This window comes from Diaporthe batatas (assembly GCF_019321695.1).
Source record: "Diaporthe batatas strain CRI 302-4 chromosome Unknown Contig00011, whole genome shotgun sequence".
In the NCBI taxonomy this organism is placed as follows: Eukaryota; Fungi; Ascomycota; class Sordariomycetes; order Diaporthales; family Diaporthaceae; genus Diaporthe; species Diaporthe batatas.
The window spans coordinates 2615507-2632041 of record NW_025408558.1 but is presented as its reverse complement, the minus strand read 5'-3'; the positions used below and the strand labels follow the sequence as shown (position 1 = coordinate 2632041).

General features: G+C 41.8%; 3 protein-coding genes across 3 annotated transcripts; 2 read left to right on the top strand and 1 right to left on the bottom strand.

Annotated features, from left to right (window-relative positions):
* Positions 1-1153: 1153 nt before the first annotated feature.
* Positions 1154-2995, top strand: KVR01_009277 (uncharacterized protein; the record flags this gene model as incomplete). Its single annotated transcript, XM_044788552.1, has 5 exons — positions 1154-1247; positions 1555-1868; positions 2072-2300; positions 2365-2746; positions 2809-2995. The coding sequence occupies 5 exons, from the start codon at positions 1154-1156 to the stop codon at positions 2993-2995; spliced, it is 1206 nt and encodes a 401-aa protein (XP_044641779.1).
* Positions 2996-4271: 1276 nt separating this feature from the next.
* KVR01_009514 (uncharacterized protein) lies at positions 4272-7133 on the bottom strand. The gene is made up of 4 exons (XM_044785752.1): positions 6670-7133; positions 6549-6606; positions 5879-6408; positions 4272-5805 (listed from the first exon to the last, which is right to left on the bottom strand). Exons 1-4 carry the CDS (start codon positions 7000-7002, stop codon positions 4759-4761), a joined length of 1968 nt encoding a protein of 655 aa, XP_044642016.1. The 5' UTR covers positions 7003-7133; the 3' UTR covers positions 4272-4758.
* A 186-nt stretch (positions 7134-7319) lies between these two features.
* On the top strand, positions 7320-12357 carry KVR01_008974 (uncharacterized protein). Its single transcript, XM_044783578.1, has 3 exons — positions 7320-9163; positions 9254-11061; positions 11118-12357. The coding sequence occupies exons 1-3, from the start codon at positions 7506-7508 to the stop codon at positions 11951-11953; spliced, it is 4302 nt and encodes a 1433-aa protein (XP_044641476.1). The 5' UTR covers positions 7320-7505; the 3' UTR covers positions 11954-12357.
* The last annotated feature ends 4178 nt before the right edge of the window (positions 12358-16535 follow it).

Below are 16535 nucleotides of genomic sequence, written 5' to 3'. Positions count from 1 at the left end.
TTTAATATTATTTAAAAATATTATTTATATTTTTAAATATACTTAAATTAAAAATAAAACTAATAATTAATTATAATTTATAATTAGAATAATATATATTAAACTTTAATATAACTTAATATTAGTTAGAAATTTCATTTAGAAATAAAAGCTCTAGTAAATTAATAAAATACCTCTTATTAATATAATATTCTTACTAGGATATTATCTATTTAATTATCATACTATACTAACTTCCCTCTATAATCACACTCTCAACGGCCCTATGAGCTTCGCTTGGCTACTTCGGGGCCCGCCGCCTCCGCCCCAACAGACCATCTCTTTCAATTAGGAGTACTTGCCCTACTAGTGGTTTCACGTCATTGAATTCCTCGAAACAGGGGTCAGAATGGCACGTTGTATATCTCAACGAGCTCGATGGAGCGCCACGGCAGGAGCGGAGCAATGAGCCACCGAAACACCGTGACCGCTGATCTCGTACTCCAGTCAGCGTCAAACCGCTAGTGAGCCAATATTATATATATACTATCTGCAGGATTCGTTCTACAATTCAACCATCTCAGCAGTTATAGCCGTGCCCGATCGCTGTACCTCGAGGTCTCTACGACAACCACGACCATGGAAGACGCACAACCTCGTGAATCACTGTCTCCTGTGGCGCCCTTCGACTCTCGGGCCAACAAACGGACCAGAGCACCGACAGCCTGCAATGTGTGTCGGCGACGCAAGGTTAAGTGTGACGTCGCCTCAGTCGGTGTACCTTGTCAGAATTGCGTGCGCGACGGGCAAGAGTGCCAGGTAAGGGGACGCAAGGTTCGCGCGTAAGTTTTGGGTTCCATTGTCCGTCATTAATCAGGTTTTTGCATGTAATACACTTGAGTGACGGCTGACATATTGATACAGTCAGCCACAGTCATACACCAGGTCAAGTTGTTCGCCAGACGACGACCTCTCGCCCGCCTTTCCGCCTCCGCCTCCGCACACAAGTCCCTCTGCACGTCAGGCTGTGCCTATTGCAACACACTCCACGCACTCCACTCATTCAGCACACTCAACACACTTCGCGCGTTCTGCAAGCACACGTGATGACGATGTTTACGAGAATGCGATGGATAAATGTAGCAGTATCAACACTTTAAGTCTGGATCCCCTTATGCCAGGACCAGAGGACTATGCAATCGAGTCTTTGGCCACCTCCCTTATTATGGGGGGTACGGCCGAGGCTACAACGGAGACTTTCTATACAGGTAAGCAAATGAGTGTGCACCCGAGCACTTTCGTACTTGACATCCCTCGGGGAACTCATAGAGTTCACTTCCACATTGGCTATCCCAGGATAGATAGCCCCCAAAACCAAGTGGAGAGACAAAGACCTCCAGGGAATGTATTAAGCTCCCTGAAGAGTCAAGCTATGCTACTTGGGAAACGATTGTTTTCAACAGCACTTTAACCCCGGTCATGTAAGACCAACAACTAGTCTCCACTGGTTTCTGCATGAATTCTTCTTCCTTTCCCCCTTTCAGTGAACTTTCCGCTAACAATACATGTGCAAAGGTGACCAGCAAGGAATCGGTTATATTCTCGATATCGTCGGCGAGCCAAGCGTGGCCTCAAAACATTATGGTCTCCCATACATGGCCGGCACTGATCAAATGATGCCCCAAGATGTGGCCTATGTCCGTTCTAAAGGCGTCTTCTCACTGCCGAGTGATCAGGTGTGCGAGGCACTGTTGAAAGCATACTTCCACCACGTCCATCCGATATTACCGGTCGTCGATGCCGTAGCTGTACTCACTACATTCCGTAGTGGAGGCCCCTCCGCTATCAACTTGCTCCTCCTGTGGAGCATGTTCTCTGTAGCAGCTAGCGTAAGTCGGGCTCTTCCCCATAGCGACGCATCCCGCGCTAACCAGATGCCACAGCACGTTGATAAGGAGGTGGTTTACCAAGCAGGGTATCAGTCTCACAAGGAGATGAAGAAATCTATGTTCACGCGCGCCAAGGCGAGTCTTTGGGATCGTCCTATAACAACGGCCAGTTGTGATCAACTAACAGCTTTCTCTATTCTTAGTGCTTCTATGATAATGGATGCGAGAAAGACCGCATTATCACCATCCAGTCCGTCAGCCTTTTGGCTTTCTGGTACTCGGACTTGGCGGAGCGCACAGACTCATGGCATTGGATGGGTATTGCCATCAGCTTATGCCAGACGCTCGGGCTCTACCGCGATCCTGACAGTAGACATTACAACAAGAGTCTTTCAGACCGGCAACGCCAGTTATGGCGGCGTATCTGGTGGAGTAAGCGCCCGTGTGTATCTCCTCGGGATTTACGTAAATAATCATCTGACAATCAACGCTCTAGGCTGCTTCTACCGTGATCGCTGGCTCAGCTTCGCCATGGGTCGGCCCATGCGAATCCACGCCTGGGATTGCGATGTCCCCATGCCTTCAGCTGAAGACCTGACCGACGACATCAACGATTTGCCGCAGCGGATCAAGACGACGTACATACCTCCGGACTTCAACCAGCTCGCCGAACAGTGGATAGTCCTCCTGCACCTCAGCAAGACGCTGGGTAGCATCTTGTACGAGAACTACAGTCCCACCAGACAGCTGCCCTCACGAACCTGGGTCGAGGCAACTGAAGAGGAACTCGACCGGGCCATCGCAGAAGCTGGCGAACAGCCTGCAAGTAGCAGCCCCGTTTTGTCCTACTCCTACCATCACCTACAACTTCATTACAAGTAAGAAACTCCACCCCTGCCCTTGTCTTCGACGAGTCTGTGCACTGAACCTTCTTGAGCAGTGCTGCTACTATTGCCCTGTGGAGACCGCATTGCAACAAGGTCACCACAGATGTCCCGGCAGATAAGGAACATGCCTGGATCGGGCACGTGAGGCAGAAGATCCAGACCGCCGCCATAAACACGAACAACGTGCTAGAATCGATCATCAGCAAGCGACTAATCAGTTACATAGGACCAATGATGTAGGTGCAGGAGCCCGTTTCCTTATTTCTCCTGCTTGTGATCATGGCCAATGCTAACCTCTTCTAGAGTGCCTGTGCTTGTGCCAGCTATGACGGGGCACCTTGTGGACGCCAAGTCTTCCGACCCCCTGCAGAAGCAACTGAGTCTCAACAGACTCAACACGTTCATGATGGTTTTGAGGACGATCCAGGATGTTTACTCCTCGGCCACTTACATCCACGGTCTGTTCGCACAGGCCATCGAGAAAACAACCGCGCCGGAACACTACTATCCGGGACACCCCCCGACGACTGGTCCAATTGTGAAATCAAATGGGCACGTGGGAATATCGACAGATTCTGATTGGGGTATTAACTTCAAGGTCTGGGATACAGACACCCACTATAATGACGTGGGTATACTAAGTTAATGTTGGTGCATCGATTCAGGTGAGGATTTGAAGTGAGGGGATAATTATTCGGTGTAAAGGATATAGTTAGTAAGCCGGATTGCTACGACAGTACCTTTGGAGTTAAGACGGCTTTTCTAATAATGTAAGTTCAAGTATGCGGTACGTTATTTATAAGTGGAAGCTCTTCCGGAGATCGGAGGTTAGAGGCGCAAGTTTTAGATATCATGGAGTTCAGGCGATACGGCTGAAGTCCCGAGGAACGGTGATTGGCATAAGTCAGACTATGGATTGAAGCCTGCCCACTTTTGAACCGAAGACAGCCCTCACGTATCATAGTAATGCGCCGTCATTTATCCCCCACTGCCACGGCAGAGGACGCTAATGTAGCGGCGACGAGTAACCCATAGCATCATTAAGTTCCGCGAGTGGATCAAAAAGTCAATGGGCTTCATCCTATAGAGCAGCAGTGACATGTGCCTTGATCGTGAGTCGATTCTAGTTTAACCTAAAGGGGTGTAGTACTTTATAGTTTCATTTTTAATTACTATATATATAATATATATATAGCACGGTTATATAATAATAAATAACTAGGACCTAGTATTTAAAAAAGGAGTTCTAATTATAATAAAAAAAATATAATATATAAGTATATAATTTAATTTTATATTATATATATAAAAATAAAAGGTATTATTTCTAATAATATTACCTTTTAAAGATTTAATAAAATAGTTATATAATAAAATTAAAATAATTATAAAATAATTTATTTAAGAAAAAGAATTTTATAATATAAGATTTAAATAAAAGAGTAAGTTATTTTTAACTATTATAAAGTGTTAATTAAGTATAGTAAGATTAAAAATAGATAGCTAACTAACTTATCTATAATAGGGTAGGTCGCATGTAAAATATCTCTATGTGGTGTAAATAGTAGAGCTGTGACGGTACGGGCTTATGTGGTTTCGCTTCTATTCCGTATACGTCCGAGGACATACATGGCGCCTTCATACGGTGGTACGGGCTTATAAGTGGTAGATTCCAAGTTGTGAGGTAACTTGGAATTGTGGTCTTTTGGCCGGGACGCCTGTAGCGTACCACTCTACGGATCCGTCTCAAGAGCCCAGGAAGTCAGGTTTCGAGATCAGGATGCCAGGGGTCGAGCCCCGCTAAACCTCTAGTGTTCAATCTGTCAGCTGGGGCCTCATTAGTAGACTCGATGCCATTTCCCGCGGGTCGCGCTCGTGTTGACTGAATGAATGATTTGAGGCACGGTTTATGAGATACTTGCAGTGAAAATCTCCCCTCATCATCAACCTCAACTCATCCTCGTGGATTCTATCTAATATCCGGAAACTCTTCCTTCTGATGCTCAGGATTTATATTCCTCAATATCAGCCATACCAATCGAGCTTTGCCTGACCAGACCCCCTGTAGCACTAGTGCTGAGGTCTGTCAATTTCGAGGTCATCTGTCTTGCCTTCCTCTGTATACTCTTATCAAAGTCATGCCTCACCTGCAGTACTCTTTCGATGTGGTTCAGGCCAAGCTTTTCTTGCTCGAATCTTGCCAGAGTGCGGGCTGTGTTCAGTGCATTGGAAATCTCTCTTCCGTTGAGCTTCTCCATGAGGATGTTCTCCACGGCGTCGTCCACATCTTCTATACCCATCACATCTTTTGGGACGTCGCCGAGCAGTTTCATCCAGACTTGCCTGCGAATCTCGATGTCTGGTGGCGAATATTCCAGCGCCAGGTGAATGCGGGATTTCATAGCCTGGTCAAAGGTCTCGATACGGTTGGTGGTAAGGAAGACGATGCCAGAAAAGTATTCTAGCTCCTTCAAGAACACTGCGACAAGAGCGTTGCGAGAACCATCACCAAGGGATTCCTGACGGGCTTCGAGGAATACGTCAGCCTCATCCAGGAGAACGACAGCTTTCCACATCGTTGCATAGGTCAGGACCTGTTTCAGCAGTATCTCGAAGGCCCGCGCGCTATTGTAGCGGTTCAGCTCTCCAAGTGAAGCAGAGATTAGCGCTTTCTGTGCCCCCTCGGCGGCTGTCTCGGCGGTGAGCGTCTTCCCTGAGCCAGGCGTTCCATGCAAGAGCACGACGAGCCCTTTGCCTTTCTGCTCCGCCTCATTCCTCGCATTGTCGGGAAACTCATGGGAGGTCACGAGCGCTTGTAAAACGCGCTTCTGCTCCGGAGCTAGTATCAATGAGTCCCATACGCCTTGCTTCCACTTCACGTCATCCATGCGGTCAACAAAGAAGCGGCACCAGTCTTTGCGGCTGAGTGAGTATCCGTAAGCGTATGGCGGACAGAGGAGCGGGTCTGGTTTCTGGACCTTTATCGGGACCTGGTTTCCATATTGGTCGTCATGGAAGGTCTTTCGGTCGAGAATAACCCTGCCAGTCTCCTGTTGGATATTCAGTACTCGAGCAATACAACACGCTGAGAAAAATTCCATGTGGGAACTCGTGTGAACTCACAGTGAATGGAAGCCACACCCCTTCGAAACTGGCCATGTCAGGATCGAAAAAGGAATCAGGAGGTTCCTTCAAGTACTGCGCAATTCCGTCATACGCCTGAGTGCATACCGCCTTTCTGGCGAGAAATTTACGGCCTCTTTCTTCTAATAGACCTTCGAGATCATCTTCTCCTCGTACTAAACGTCGAGGATAAACAGGAAGATCTGTAATGAAAGCCGGGTTTTCGGACCCGAACCATCGTTTCTGGTGGATGACGAACTTGTGAGTGGCAGATCCCTCGAGCGTGCCATCGTGGTCAGTATAGGAACAAGTGACCACGATATATGGACCTGCAACCGTGCTCTCCTCATATGCAGTCTTGTGGCACCGCAGGAGCCACGGGTGGCCCATGAGAGAGGTGTACACCAGATCTCCCGGTCTGAATAGCACCCACGCTTGAAGATAAGAGATCTGCCCTTTTGAAATCATTCTGAGAACATTATCCCGTTCAGGCCCCATTTCATTACTCATGAAGTCGAACAGTAGCCTCACTAGAGATTCGTCAGAGGCATGATTAATAGAGTTGACACAACCTAGATCTCCTAATTATATGTGATAGAATACAATACACAGGAGGGGACAGTGCTGCAGAGGTACATGACGGCAAATCGGGTTTTCCTGGAATACTTACAGTGCTGGCGAACCTCTTTGTCTTCCGTTGTCTTGCAGACCTGCTCTAGCTCATCCCACTATCAAAAGTCAGCGTCCACGCTTAATACCGCATACTAGAGAGGTTACTTCTTATTGCTTACATAATGCAGAAGTATCTGAAATGGTGCAGTAAGATCGAATGGGGACTTAAAGTCTGAAGCAACGGTAGTGTACCCTGATCCGACCACATCTCGAAAGACACCGAGCAAATGAGGCGAGTTGACTCGGAGTGTCGTGGATTCGAGCTCTTGTCTGTCGGTAAATTTCCGTCGAATTACCAGGGCGTATTGGCCATCTGTGTCATCTTGTAGTCTTGCAAAAGGCTCTGTCTTTAGCTCTGTTACGAGCCCGCCACCTTTCTTTGGACTCGTGTGATATGTTCTGAATTGGCAGTTCCTGCCACCTGTGCTGGCTGTGGTCAGGTTGTTTGACATCTTGCGAGTTCCTACCTCGTCGTGCTTGAATATCGCACTCCGAGAGGGTTGCACAACCAAAGGGATGGAAAGAAAGTGTTCAATCTTTTAATCTTCAGGCTCTAAATACGCTGATAAGAGAAACCAAAGACGTTGGAAACCGGAGCCTCATTTCTTTTCGGTCACTAGCGACGCCACCATGCAATACTCAACAAGGCTTATCAAGAGGGCCAGGATTCCATTGGTGTGGCGCAATCTCACGTCAGCACGAAATTAATATTAGGTGCGGGCACTGCATCATCGCGCCACGAAAATATGCAGGCTGCCGTTCTGGCTTCACCGGTTGGAGAAGACTTGTCCTGGGCCTGTCACCCCTCGACAACGGAGACACGGTCTTTGCTGAAGGCCCAAGAAGCTGTCAGAGTGATTTGATGTGTTACTACTCTATTAGAGGCATTCGTCTTCTCATCTGCTCTGTCAGCGGACATATTGGAGTTCCATAACATCAGACGTCGACCGACGAAATGGCCCCTTTTGTGACAGACTCGGAGCGAATTCAATTACCAAGTTCGAGCCCTTTTGAAGATGGTACTCCCATTCACACCCCGTTTTCACGAGCAATCGACGATTTCCTTAAGGAGCTGAATGCCGAAGATGATTCCAGAAATCCATTTCTCGCAGAGCTCAGGGCAACCCGCCGAGAACTGGCCAACAACCCGGGCTGCAAAGCAGAGACTCAGGCTGCGGCGGCTAAGCTCAGAGGTTTTATGGATGACCTCCAAACCCAGAAAAGTTCAGGTCGCGGCCCGAGGTTGCTCGCCCGTCTCGATCCATTCATCGACAGTCTCTCCAGGGTCATGGGACTATGCGAAAGTGTGTTGAACGCTGCCCCTTTCGGTGTCAGTGTCGCATTTTCCGGCGCTCGGGTCGTTCTGAAGCTTGCCATGCAAATGCACAGCTGCCTTGAGAGCATTGTCGACGCAATGGTGCAGATAGGCATCAGCCTCAAGTGCTACGAAAAGTTCGCAAAGGCATTCCCGAATACAGAAGAGGTGCAGGATCTTCTCGTCAGTTCCTACAAAAATATCGTGACGTTTTGGTACAAGGCATGTCGCGTACTATCTCGCCATAGCTTAAAGACTGTCATACGGAGCACCACAAGGTCTATGGATAGGGAGATCAAAACGGCGCTGGAAGGTCTGGATCGTGACAGGTCAAATGTCATAGCACTTGCCCAAGCCACAACAGCTGAGCAAGCCATCCACACAAAGGAGGCGACATTGAAACAGGGCGTGATTGATTGGATCAAGAGTGGCTCGCATGTTGACATCACGCCCATCATTGACGAGCAACTTGCACTCCGGGCTGAGGGAACCTGCAATTGGCTCTTCGAGGACAAACGCTTCCAGAAATGGTTCGATGTCATGGACAACACCGCCCTGTGGTACAACGCCAAACCTGGGTCCGGCAAGACTGTATACGCGGCCACAATTGTTGACCATCTAAGGACCCGAGACAAGAAAGTGGCATACTTCTTCTACTCCTTTAACAGCCCTCAACGGAAGTTTGCGATAAGCGGGTTGCGATCTTTAGCTCTGCAGCTGCTGAACAAATTTGTACCGGACATCCCCGACAAGGTTGTCCAGCGGTATAAGGATGAATTCGACAGCAGCGCCGATGGCCTTGAGAGCATCCACTCGGTGTCACATGTTGTCCACGACTTACTTACACAATGTCCAGAGACATTTGTTGTGGTCGACGGAATCGACGAGTGTCTAGATGATGATGTGTTACTGGCAACACTTCAACATCTACTGAAGATGCCAACATATGGACTCGTGAAGTGGCTCTTCACCAGTCGGAACTCTCCTAAGATCAGATCAGTAATGGAAGATTGTCAAGCAATTGAAGTCGAGGCGCCAACGGCATCCGTTTCCAACGATATCCACACTTACTTCAGCAAGTACATCACCTGCCAAAGCTGCATCGAGGAATGGACTGAAGATGAAGATAACTTCCTCTACTCTAAGTTGATATGCGATACGCTTAGGGGTGAGGGACTCACCACGGATGCAGAGATTGAAGAAGCATTGAACAGGTACCCGAAGAACTTGAACGGCTACTACATGCGGGTGTTGGAAAAGCTTTGCATGAAAACGGAGCAGCAACAGGAGCTGGCCAGGTGAGTCTGCCGCTGGTCAATTTTTGTTTTGGTGTGGGGGGGGGGGGCGGGTCATTCTTGATCCCAAAGCTAATACTCTACAATTGCTAGGAGAGCCTTCTTGATTTTGATAGCGGCAGCTCAGTCAATCTCACTGGATGAGATGCGCAACGCACTAGCTGTCGTTCCCGGCGCCGAAGACCACGACCCTAGGCGAGTGCCGTACACGAAAAATATCGAGAACCTTTGCAGCCCTCTTATCACGTTTGGAAAGCCGAGGGGGGGCGATGCCGAAGACAACCCACTGTTGAAGCTATGCCACAAGACAGTTGAAGACTTCTTCCTGCAAAATCCTGACACCCTCAGTTTGGATCCTAAGTCAGGCCTGTGGAAGTACTTTGTGAATCATCAAGAAGCCAACGAAGCAATGGCCATGGACTGCGTGACTTACTTGCAGTACAAGCGATATCAGAGCCCAACTCCCAAGATCGGTGCCATCCTCTCAAAACCCATCCCGAAGGAACACGCTTTTCTTCCCTACGCCGCTACGTTCTGGGCACAGCATTGTGACGGGATAGGGCAGCATCCCGCAGAGAAGATTGTTCATGCAGTTTTGAAATTTCTCCAAAGCCCTACTCTACCAAGCTGTCTGGAGGTACAAGCACATGTCGGCCCCTACCTATTCGGACGATACGTCGACAGGAGAAACGGGCTAGCGTTCAGAATGTGCGTTAAGGGCTCGAGACTCCGTGGCAGTGATTCATTCGGGGTGCCTCTACCACAGTGGCTTGACAAAGTCTCCTCGCATGGGTGGACTCTCGACAGGTCACTGTGCCATTTCATTAGCGAGTGGCGCGAGGTCCTCATTCAACACCCAGACAGTCTGGATTCTTGTCTCCCGCTGACGAAACTTGAGAACTCTTGTCATCTGGATCGACTCAAGGGCCACAAGCATGTAACCGTGGCTTATCTGGAAGACCAGTGTAAACATCTGAGTCCTTCTGGGAAGCTTGATGCCAAGGACTTCCAGATACTGCGCGTTGCATTCCATGGAACAACACTGTGGGTAGACGTAATATCTCACCAGGTGAATGGAATTTACCAGCGCCTTCAGATACCGCTGTTCAGCAAGAAGAAGAGTATCATACAGAGCTCCCACAGCGCCCGCCTCCCAGATGGAGACCTCCTCGGCTGGACAATGAGTGTGACAGGCGAAAAGGGAAAGCACATCATCGAGGCCTGGAAAGCGGATGCTCTTGATTTGAGTATTCGACGGATATTGGATGATAAAAGCAAACAACACAGGGTTCCTCTTGCGTTCTCGAGCACGGGTGATGGAAAAAGAAAAGGGTCATGGGAGGTTCAGTCTACGCAGAGTTTCGAGTCCGATGGTGAGAGCAATGGGCTGATGCAGGTCGTGCATTTCACATGGAAATCGAAAAAGCATGTGGCGGACTCGAATATGACAGGACTTTTTGAGCAGGATCGCGATAGCGACTCATCGTCCGGCGAGTCAGAGGAGGAAGAAGACAGTCCATCTCCAGCGAGTCCTGAGTCTATGTCAGACGATGATTCAGACGACGATTCGGATGATGAATCTACAACCACGCGCAGTCGAACGACGGAAACAGCGGATGAGGCATCGTATACAGACAGCGAGTCCGATACAGATTCAGGGCAGATTACAGACTGCCTGGTATTGATGCCCTCGGAGGATGATCCCTCATGGTACCCATGGTCTGGTACAAGGCAGATCTGGGCACGGATAGGCTGCGCAGCACATCCAACTCTGCCTCTTTTAGCAGTGTCACACACGGCGCGTCAATTAGAGGTCATCGACACAGTTGCAGGAACCCGGAAGACAAAGCACCTCCCGGATCTAGCGGATCTCCAAGATGCTCCCCTGGCAAGTCTGAGAGGTATGAAGTTGCGGCAGCACGTGCACGAAGACAATTGCTAACATAGGTGTACTAAGAACTTCGATTCTCACCCTGCGGAAATTACCTCCACTTCCTTTCCATCGCCTTCGTCCCTCGGAGGGAAACAGCCAGCACGGAAGCACGCGTGACCCTAACAACGTTCAGCTTCAACCACGAAGGAACCACCGATGACACCCTGTTCAGAGAGTGCCCTCCTCAGGAATGCACATACTCATTCGGCGAGACCCTCGCCGACGTCCCCTTGCCGCTGGCATTAACGCACTGGAGCGATACGGAAGTCATCGTCGCATTGCCACCACTGACGTGCGACCCCAAGATACTCAAGCTTATGCTTTCCGCTTTGCCAGATTTACCTGTCCCGGGCCCAGATGACGACAGATGTGCAGGTGGGAACAACATCCTGACCTTGCAAAGTGCGATATACTTCCCGACATCAACCCCGATTCGACAAGCCCGCCTCATGTACCGCAACGAGGGGCAGAGCGACGTGAAGGCCGAAGGACGTCTGTACCTCGTGTTGGATAGACTAGTTCCTTCCGACGGTTCCAAGCACGCTGATGGAGTTGAAAGCGGCGAAAAGACTACAGATAGCTCCACCTCGAAAAATGACGAGGGGGGTGACACCGGGGCTCCGGAACTGGGCCAGGCGAGCCCTCCGGTTGTGCTCCGGTGGAAGATCGCACATAATGATGGATGGAGGGCCTGGGACCCTGAAGCGGACAGCAAAGCCTCGGATTTAAAAAGAGAAGTGCCCGTCTGGAAGATGCTTAGAGGCCAGTTTGTGGACAGCGACAAGCTGTTCAGCGTGCCCATCCGTAGTGGTCTCGACTGGACAAGGAAGGGCTACCTGAGCTGTGGGGTTATTGGGTAAAGTGTACCGTTAGATTTCACCATAGTGTCCCTAATATCACTAGCGAATTGAATCCACGGCTTTCAATACGGTGGCTTCATGGAGTTCATTCAGGTTGCCCTGTCCCTTGTTAGTTTCTTGAAACATCGGTATCGAGGAGAGAAAGGGACCCGAAAAGAAATGCGGGAAAGGTAAAAGAAGGGGCAAGTGTAAAACGGAAGTTGCTGGTTGATCTAGATGGGGTTGGCTGGCAATACTGGCAGCTGATAAGATGCAGAAACACTAATAAATTCTTCGATGTTTATATCACAGTGCTGTATGGAGGGCTTGACGCGCCTTCAGATGTATGCGAACTAAGAACGACATTTGAAGATGATGCAGCAATGTATTGGCCCGCCTAGGCCGAGTTCCGCCCTTCATCCAAGTTGGCTTTTGTGATTAGTACCAGTTGACACGCCCCCACCCCTCTTATGTTCATGCGGTCCGTGGAAACCGAATGAATTGGTCTCTGATTTGTAGCTAAGCAAGCTGCTGTCTCGGAAAAACAAGAATTGGCCCCCCCCCTATAAAATACCCCCTATTTCTCGGCTAAACCAAAACTTTGCTAATAGGGCAAAAAACCTAATATTTTTAATAAAATATTATACTTAATGCTACTTATACTTTAAAAAAGGAAAAAAAAAGGCTAATAATAGTAAGCTATTATCTATTAAGTTATAAACTTTAATAGTTAAAGTTTTATTTATATTTTAATTTATTTTTATTAAATAAGTAGCTATAAGCCAAGTTTTAAATTAGCTATATTATAATTTAGAGATATTATTAAAGGGTTGCTATTATTTATATAGTTGCTCTAAGTATATTATTATTATTATTATTAAATATAATTAAATTAAAATAATAAGCTTTAAAGGTTTATTAACCTGCTTTTTTATAATAAGTTTATAAAGCTTAATTAATATATAGATTATATAGGCTAAAAGTTAAAAATTTTTTATTTAATAAGTTAAACCTATATTTTAATAAAATATAATACTTTTTATTAAGTAGTTTTAAATTAATATTATTATAAAAATAATAAATAATATTTTTAAAGTTTATATATAAAGTAATAAATAAATATATATATTAGCTTGCTAATATAATAAGAAGTTTTATAATTATTACCTTTAATGGGTATATTAGCTAGGCTATATAATGAAAATATTTGTTTTTATTAATAAGTTTGGTTTTAATAAGCGGGATAGTATAAGGAGAATAGGTTAGGTATTTATTAAGTATATTTTATAGGTTAAAAATTTTTTTAAGTAAGGGGCTTACTTTTATATTTTTCTTATAATTATATTTGATAGTTTATTTGCTATTATAGTGTATAAAGGTTATATAATAAAAAAGTACTTTTTATAGTGGCTAATAAAGAGTGTTTTATTAAAAATAAACTTATATTTAAGCTTAAGGTTAATTTTTATAATGGATAATACTTTATAGTATTATAGTATAAAGATAATTAAGGTAATAAATATAAAAGGTATAAAGTATAAGTATTTATCTTTATATTTTTAATTTTAATTTTATTAAAGTATATTTTAGTAACTTAAAGTATTATTTATATTATTAGTACTAGTATAAATTATTAAATTATAATTTAAATGAGGATTTTATTTAATTTTTATTTTTTTATATTTAAAAGATTAAGTTTAGGGCTAAAGCTATTTAAGGATATTTTTATTATATATAAATATTAGAAAAAAGTATAAAATAAAGTAAATATAATAGTATTAATTAAAAGTTATAAGGACTAAGATTGATAAAATTTTAGTTGAGTGTAGTTATGTGGGTAGAAAAGTATTATTTGCAAGTTAAATAGTTAGGTTAGTAGTTAGAGTTAAGGTAGATAAATTAGCTATAGGCAAATTTATTTAATTAATTAGTTGCCTAATATTAGGCACCTAATTTACTTTATTTGTTTAAAATAATTAACTTTTTTTTTTAATTATTTTTTATTACTAACTATATCTTTTTATATGCTTAATTATTACTTTCTTTATTTAAAAAGTTTTTTAAAATTTATTATATAATTTTTCTACCTTATTAAATATAAAGAATTATTTTAATAGGCTTTTAATTTTTTTATTAAATAGCTAACCTAATTATAAGGTCTAATATTAAATAAAGCTAATTAGTTAGTTAGATAATTTTTATAAGTTTTATAAAATATATACTTTTAATATTTGCTTAGTAGTTTATTAAATGGCTATTTAATAGCTTTTATTATAATAATAAGTTTTTATTATTATTATTATTATTAAAGAAATTAGTAAAATTCTTTTTTCCTTTTAGGTATGGCTTAACTAGCATTTTAATTAATAAAATAGCTTTTAGATTATACCTATTAAATTAAATATTCTCCTTTTTGTGGAGCCTATAAAGGTTAAGCTTTTTATACCTTATAACTTTTATAAGTTGTTTAAATTAAGCCCTTTTTAATAGGTTTTTAAAATGTTTTTAAAGCACTTTTATAATAAATTTTTAATATAAAATTATTTTATTTTCTTTTATTTATAGTAGTAATAATAAAAAAATAATTAGTAGCCTTTATTTTTATAATAGGCTTTTAGGCGCTATTATTATTGCTATTAGTAGTAGTAGGGTTTTATTAAATTTATAAAAAGAAGCTAATAATAGTAGTAATAATAGCGGCCCTATTAAGGCTATTTGGCTATATTTAATTTTAGGTAAATTAATATTAAATAATAGATTAATAATTATATTAATATTACTTTTTTTTTATTTTTATTTTTATTACTTTTTTTTAAGAGGAATAAGGCTAATTTTATTACTATTAGGCTTTTTTTATTAGGCTTTATTTAAGCTATTTAATAATTAAAAAGGACTTTTAGTAGGTATTTAATTATAGTATTATTTATTATAATTGTATTAAATTAGTTTTTAAATTTTTATTAAATAAGTTAATATATATACTATTTTGCCTAATAAAATATTATTATTATAGGGAATTCTTTTATTTTAATAGTAATAATTAGCCTTATAATAATTATTTAAAAAATATAGCTATATTTTTATTAGTTATTTATACTTTTTTATATAGGATTTGTTTTTACTTTTATTTTAACTTTTTATTTAATAGTTATTAATATAAATTAAGGAGTTTTAAGGTTTAAATTTTTATTAGGTATATTTAAGTTTGCTATTTATTTAATTATTAGTAAATTATTTTTAGGGTAGTTATTTATTAAATAGTTAGTAATAGCTAAAAGACCTTAATTAGTAGGTGTCTAGTTAAGTAATTATTTTATAATATAAATATTTATAACTTTTATATTAGTAATATAACCTTATAGTTATATAAAATTAAAAAAGGGTTTTAAAATTTAAAAGTATATTTATAATATTATTATAGTTAAGTATTTTAATTTTTTTATTAATATTTTTTTTTATAGTTTTTAATTATAAAGTTAAAGATTTTTAGCTTATAAGCTAATTAGTTTTAATAAAAATGTTTTTTAGCTTAATAATTATATTTAAATAATTTTTATATTTTTTTTTAATTAAGTTTTTAAATAAATTAATATAATTTAATAAAAGGCCCTAAATCTTTTAACCTTTATTTTTCTTTTTTAATATAATAGTTTATTTTTTGGGTTATATAGTAAAAGTAATATTGGCTTTTAAGTTATAAATTTTAATAAATAAAGTTAGGGCTAGTTTGCCTAAGTGTGCTTATATTAGGGGGTTAATTAGGCAACTTTTAAAATGTTTAATATTATTGCTATTATTATTTGCTAAGAACCTTATCTTATTAGCAAAGGGGTTTTTATTATTAGTACCTTTTAGAGCCTTCTTTTTTTTATTATTAAATATATTTTTTTTATTATTAACTTTAATAGTATTTTTTTATGCCCTTTAAATTGCTTGGTTTATTATAATAGCCTTATTTTAGGCGGTTTTTAAGGGTGCTTATAAGTACTTTTAAGTAATTTATTAGGCCTTAATTGCCTTAATAATTAGCTTTTAAGTATATAATTATTTAGGTGGTATAATATTTTTATTAATAAATTATATAATTTAACTTTTTAAGCGGGTTTTATATAGTAAATATTAAATAGTTTGGGCTTAATAGATTAATTAAAATGCGTTATTTATAATATTAGTTAGATTAATATTACCTTATATTAGGGCAAGTAGGTTATATGTATTTTTATAGGCCGGGCTTAAATTAACTATATAAGACTGGTATGGTATTATTTTTATCTAATTGGGTAATAAAAATAACTTATTGCTAGCATTAATAAGGTTAATATAGGTGTTTTAGTAAAAATGTTGGGTTTTCTACCTTACCAGCAAAGTTTTGGTTTAGCCGAGGAATAGGGGGTATTTTGCAGGGGGGGGGCCAATTCTCGTTTTTCCAAGACAGTAACACGCCCCTCCTCCGAGCCACTATTGTAGGGCGAAGTGCATCATGGCGCAGCATCCCTGGACTCGGTTGGCCAGTTAGAATGTCCTCTGGGCTCTTCTTCATACCTAGATACGCGCACCTCTGTACAACACTCGTTTATTAGCACCGCCTGCCTGCCTTATTGCT

Coding starts and splice junctions, on each gene's coding strand:
- KVR01_009514 (XM_044785752.1), bottom strand. CDS start 7,002: ATGTCAAACAACCTGACCACAGCCAGCACAGGTGGCAGGAACTGCCAA. Junction 6,409..6,548: donor CAAAGAGGTTCGCCAGCACT/GTAAGTATTCCA, acceptor ACGAATCTCTAG/TGAGGCTACTGTTCGACTTC. Junction 5,806..5,878: donor GGGTGTGGCTTCCATTCACT/GTGAGTTCACAC, acceptor AATATCCAACAG/GAGACTGGCAGGGTTATTCT.
- KVR01_008974 (XM_044783578.1), top strand. CDS start 7,506: ATGGCCCCTTTTGTGACAGACTCGGAGCGAATTCAATTACCAAGTTCG. Junction 9,164..9,253: donor CAGCAACAGGAGCTGGCCAG/GTGAGTCTGCCG, acceptor TACAATTGCTAG/GAGAGCCTTCTTGATTTTGA. Junction 11,062..11,117: donor TCCCCTGGCAAGTCTGAGAG/GTATGAAGTTGC, acceptor AGGTGTACTAAG/AACTTCGATTCTCACCCTGC.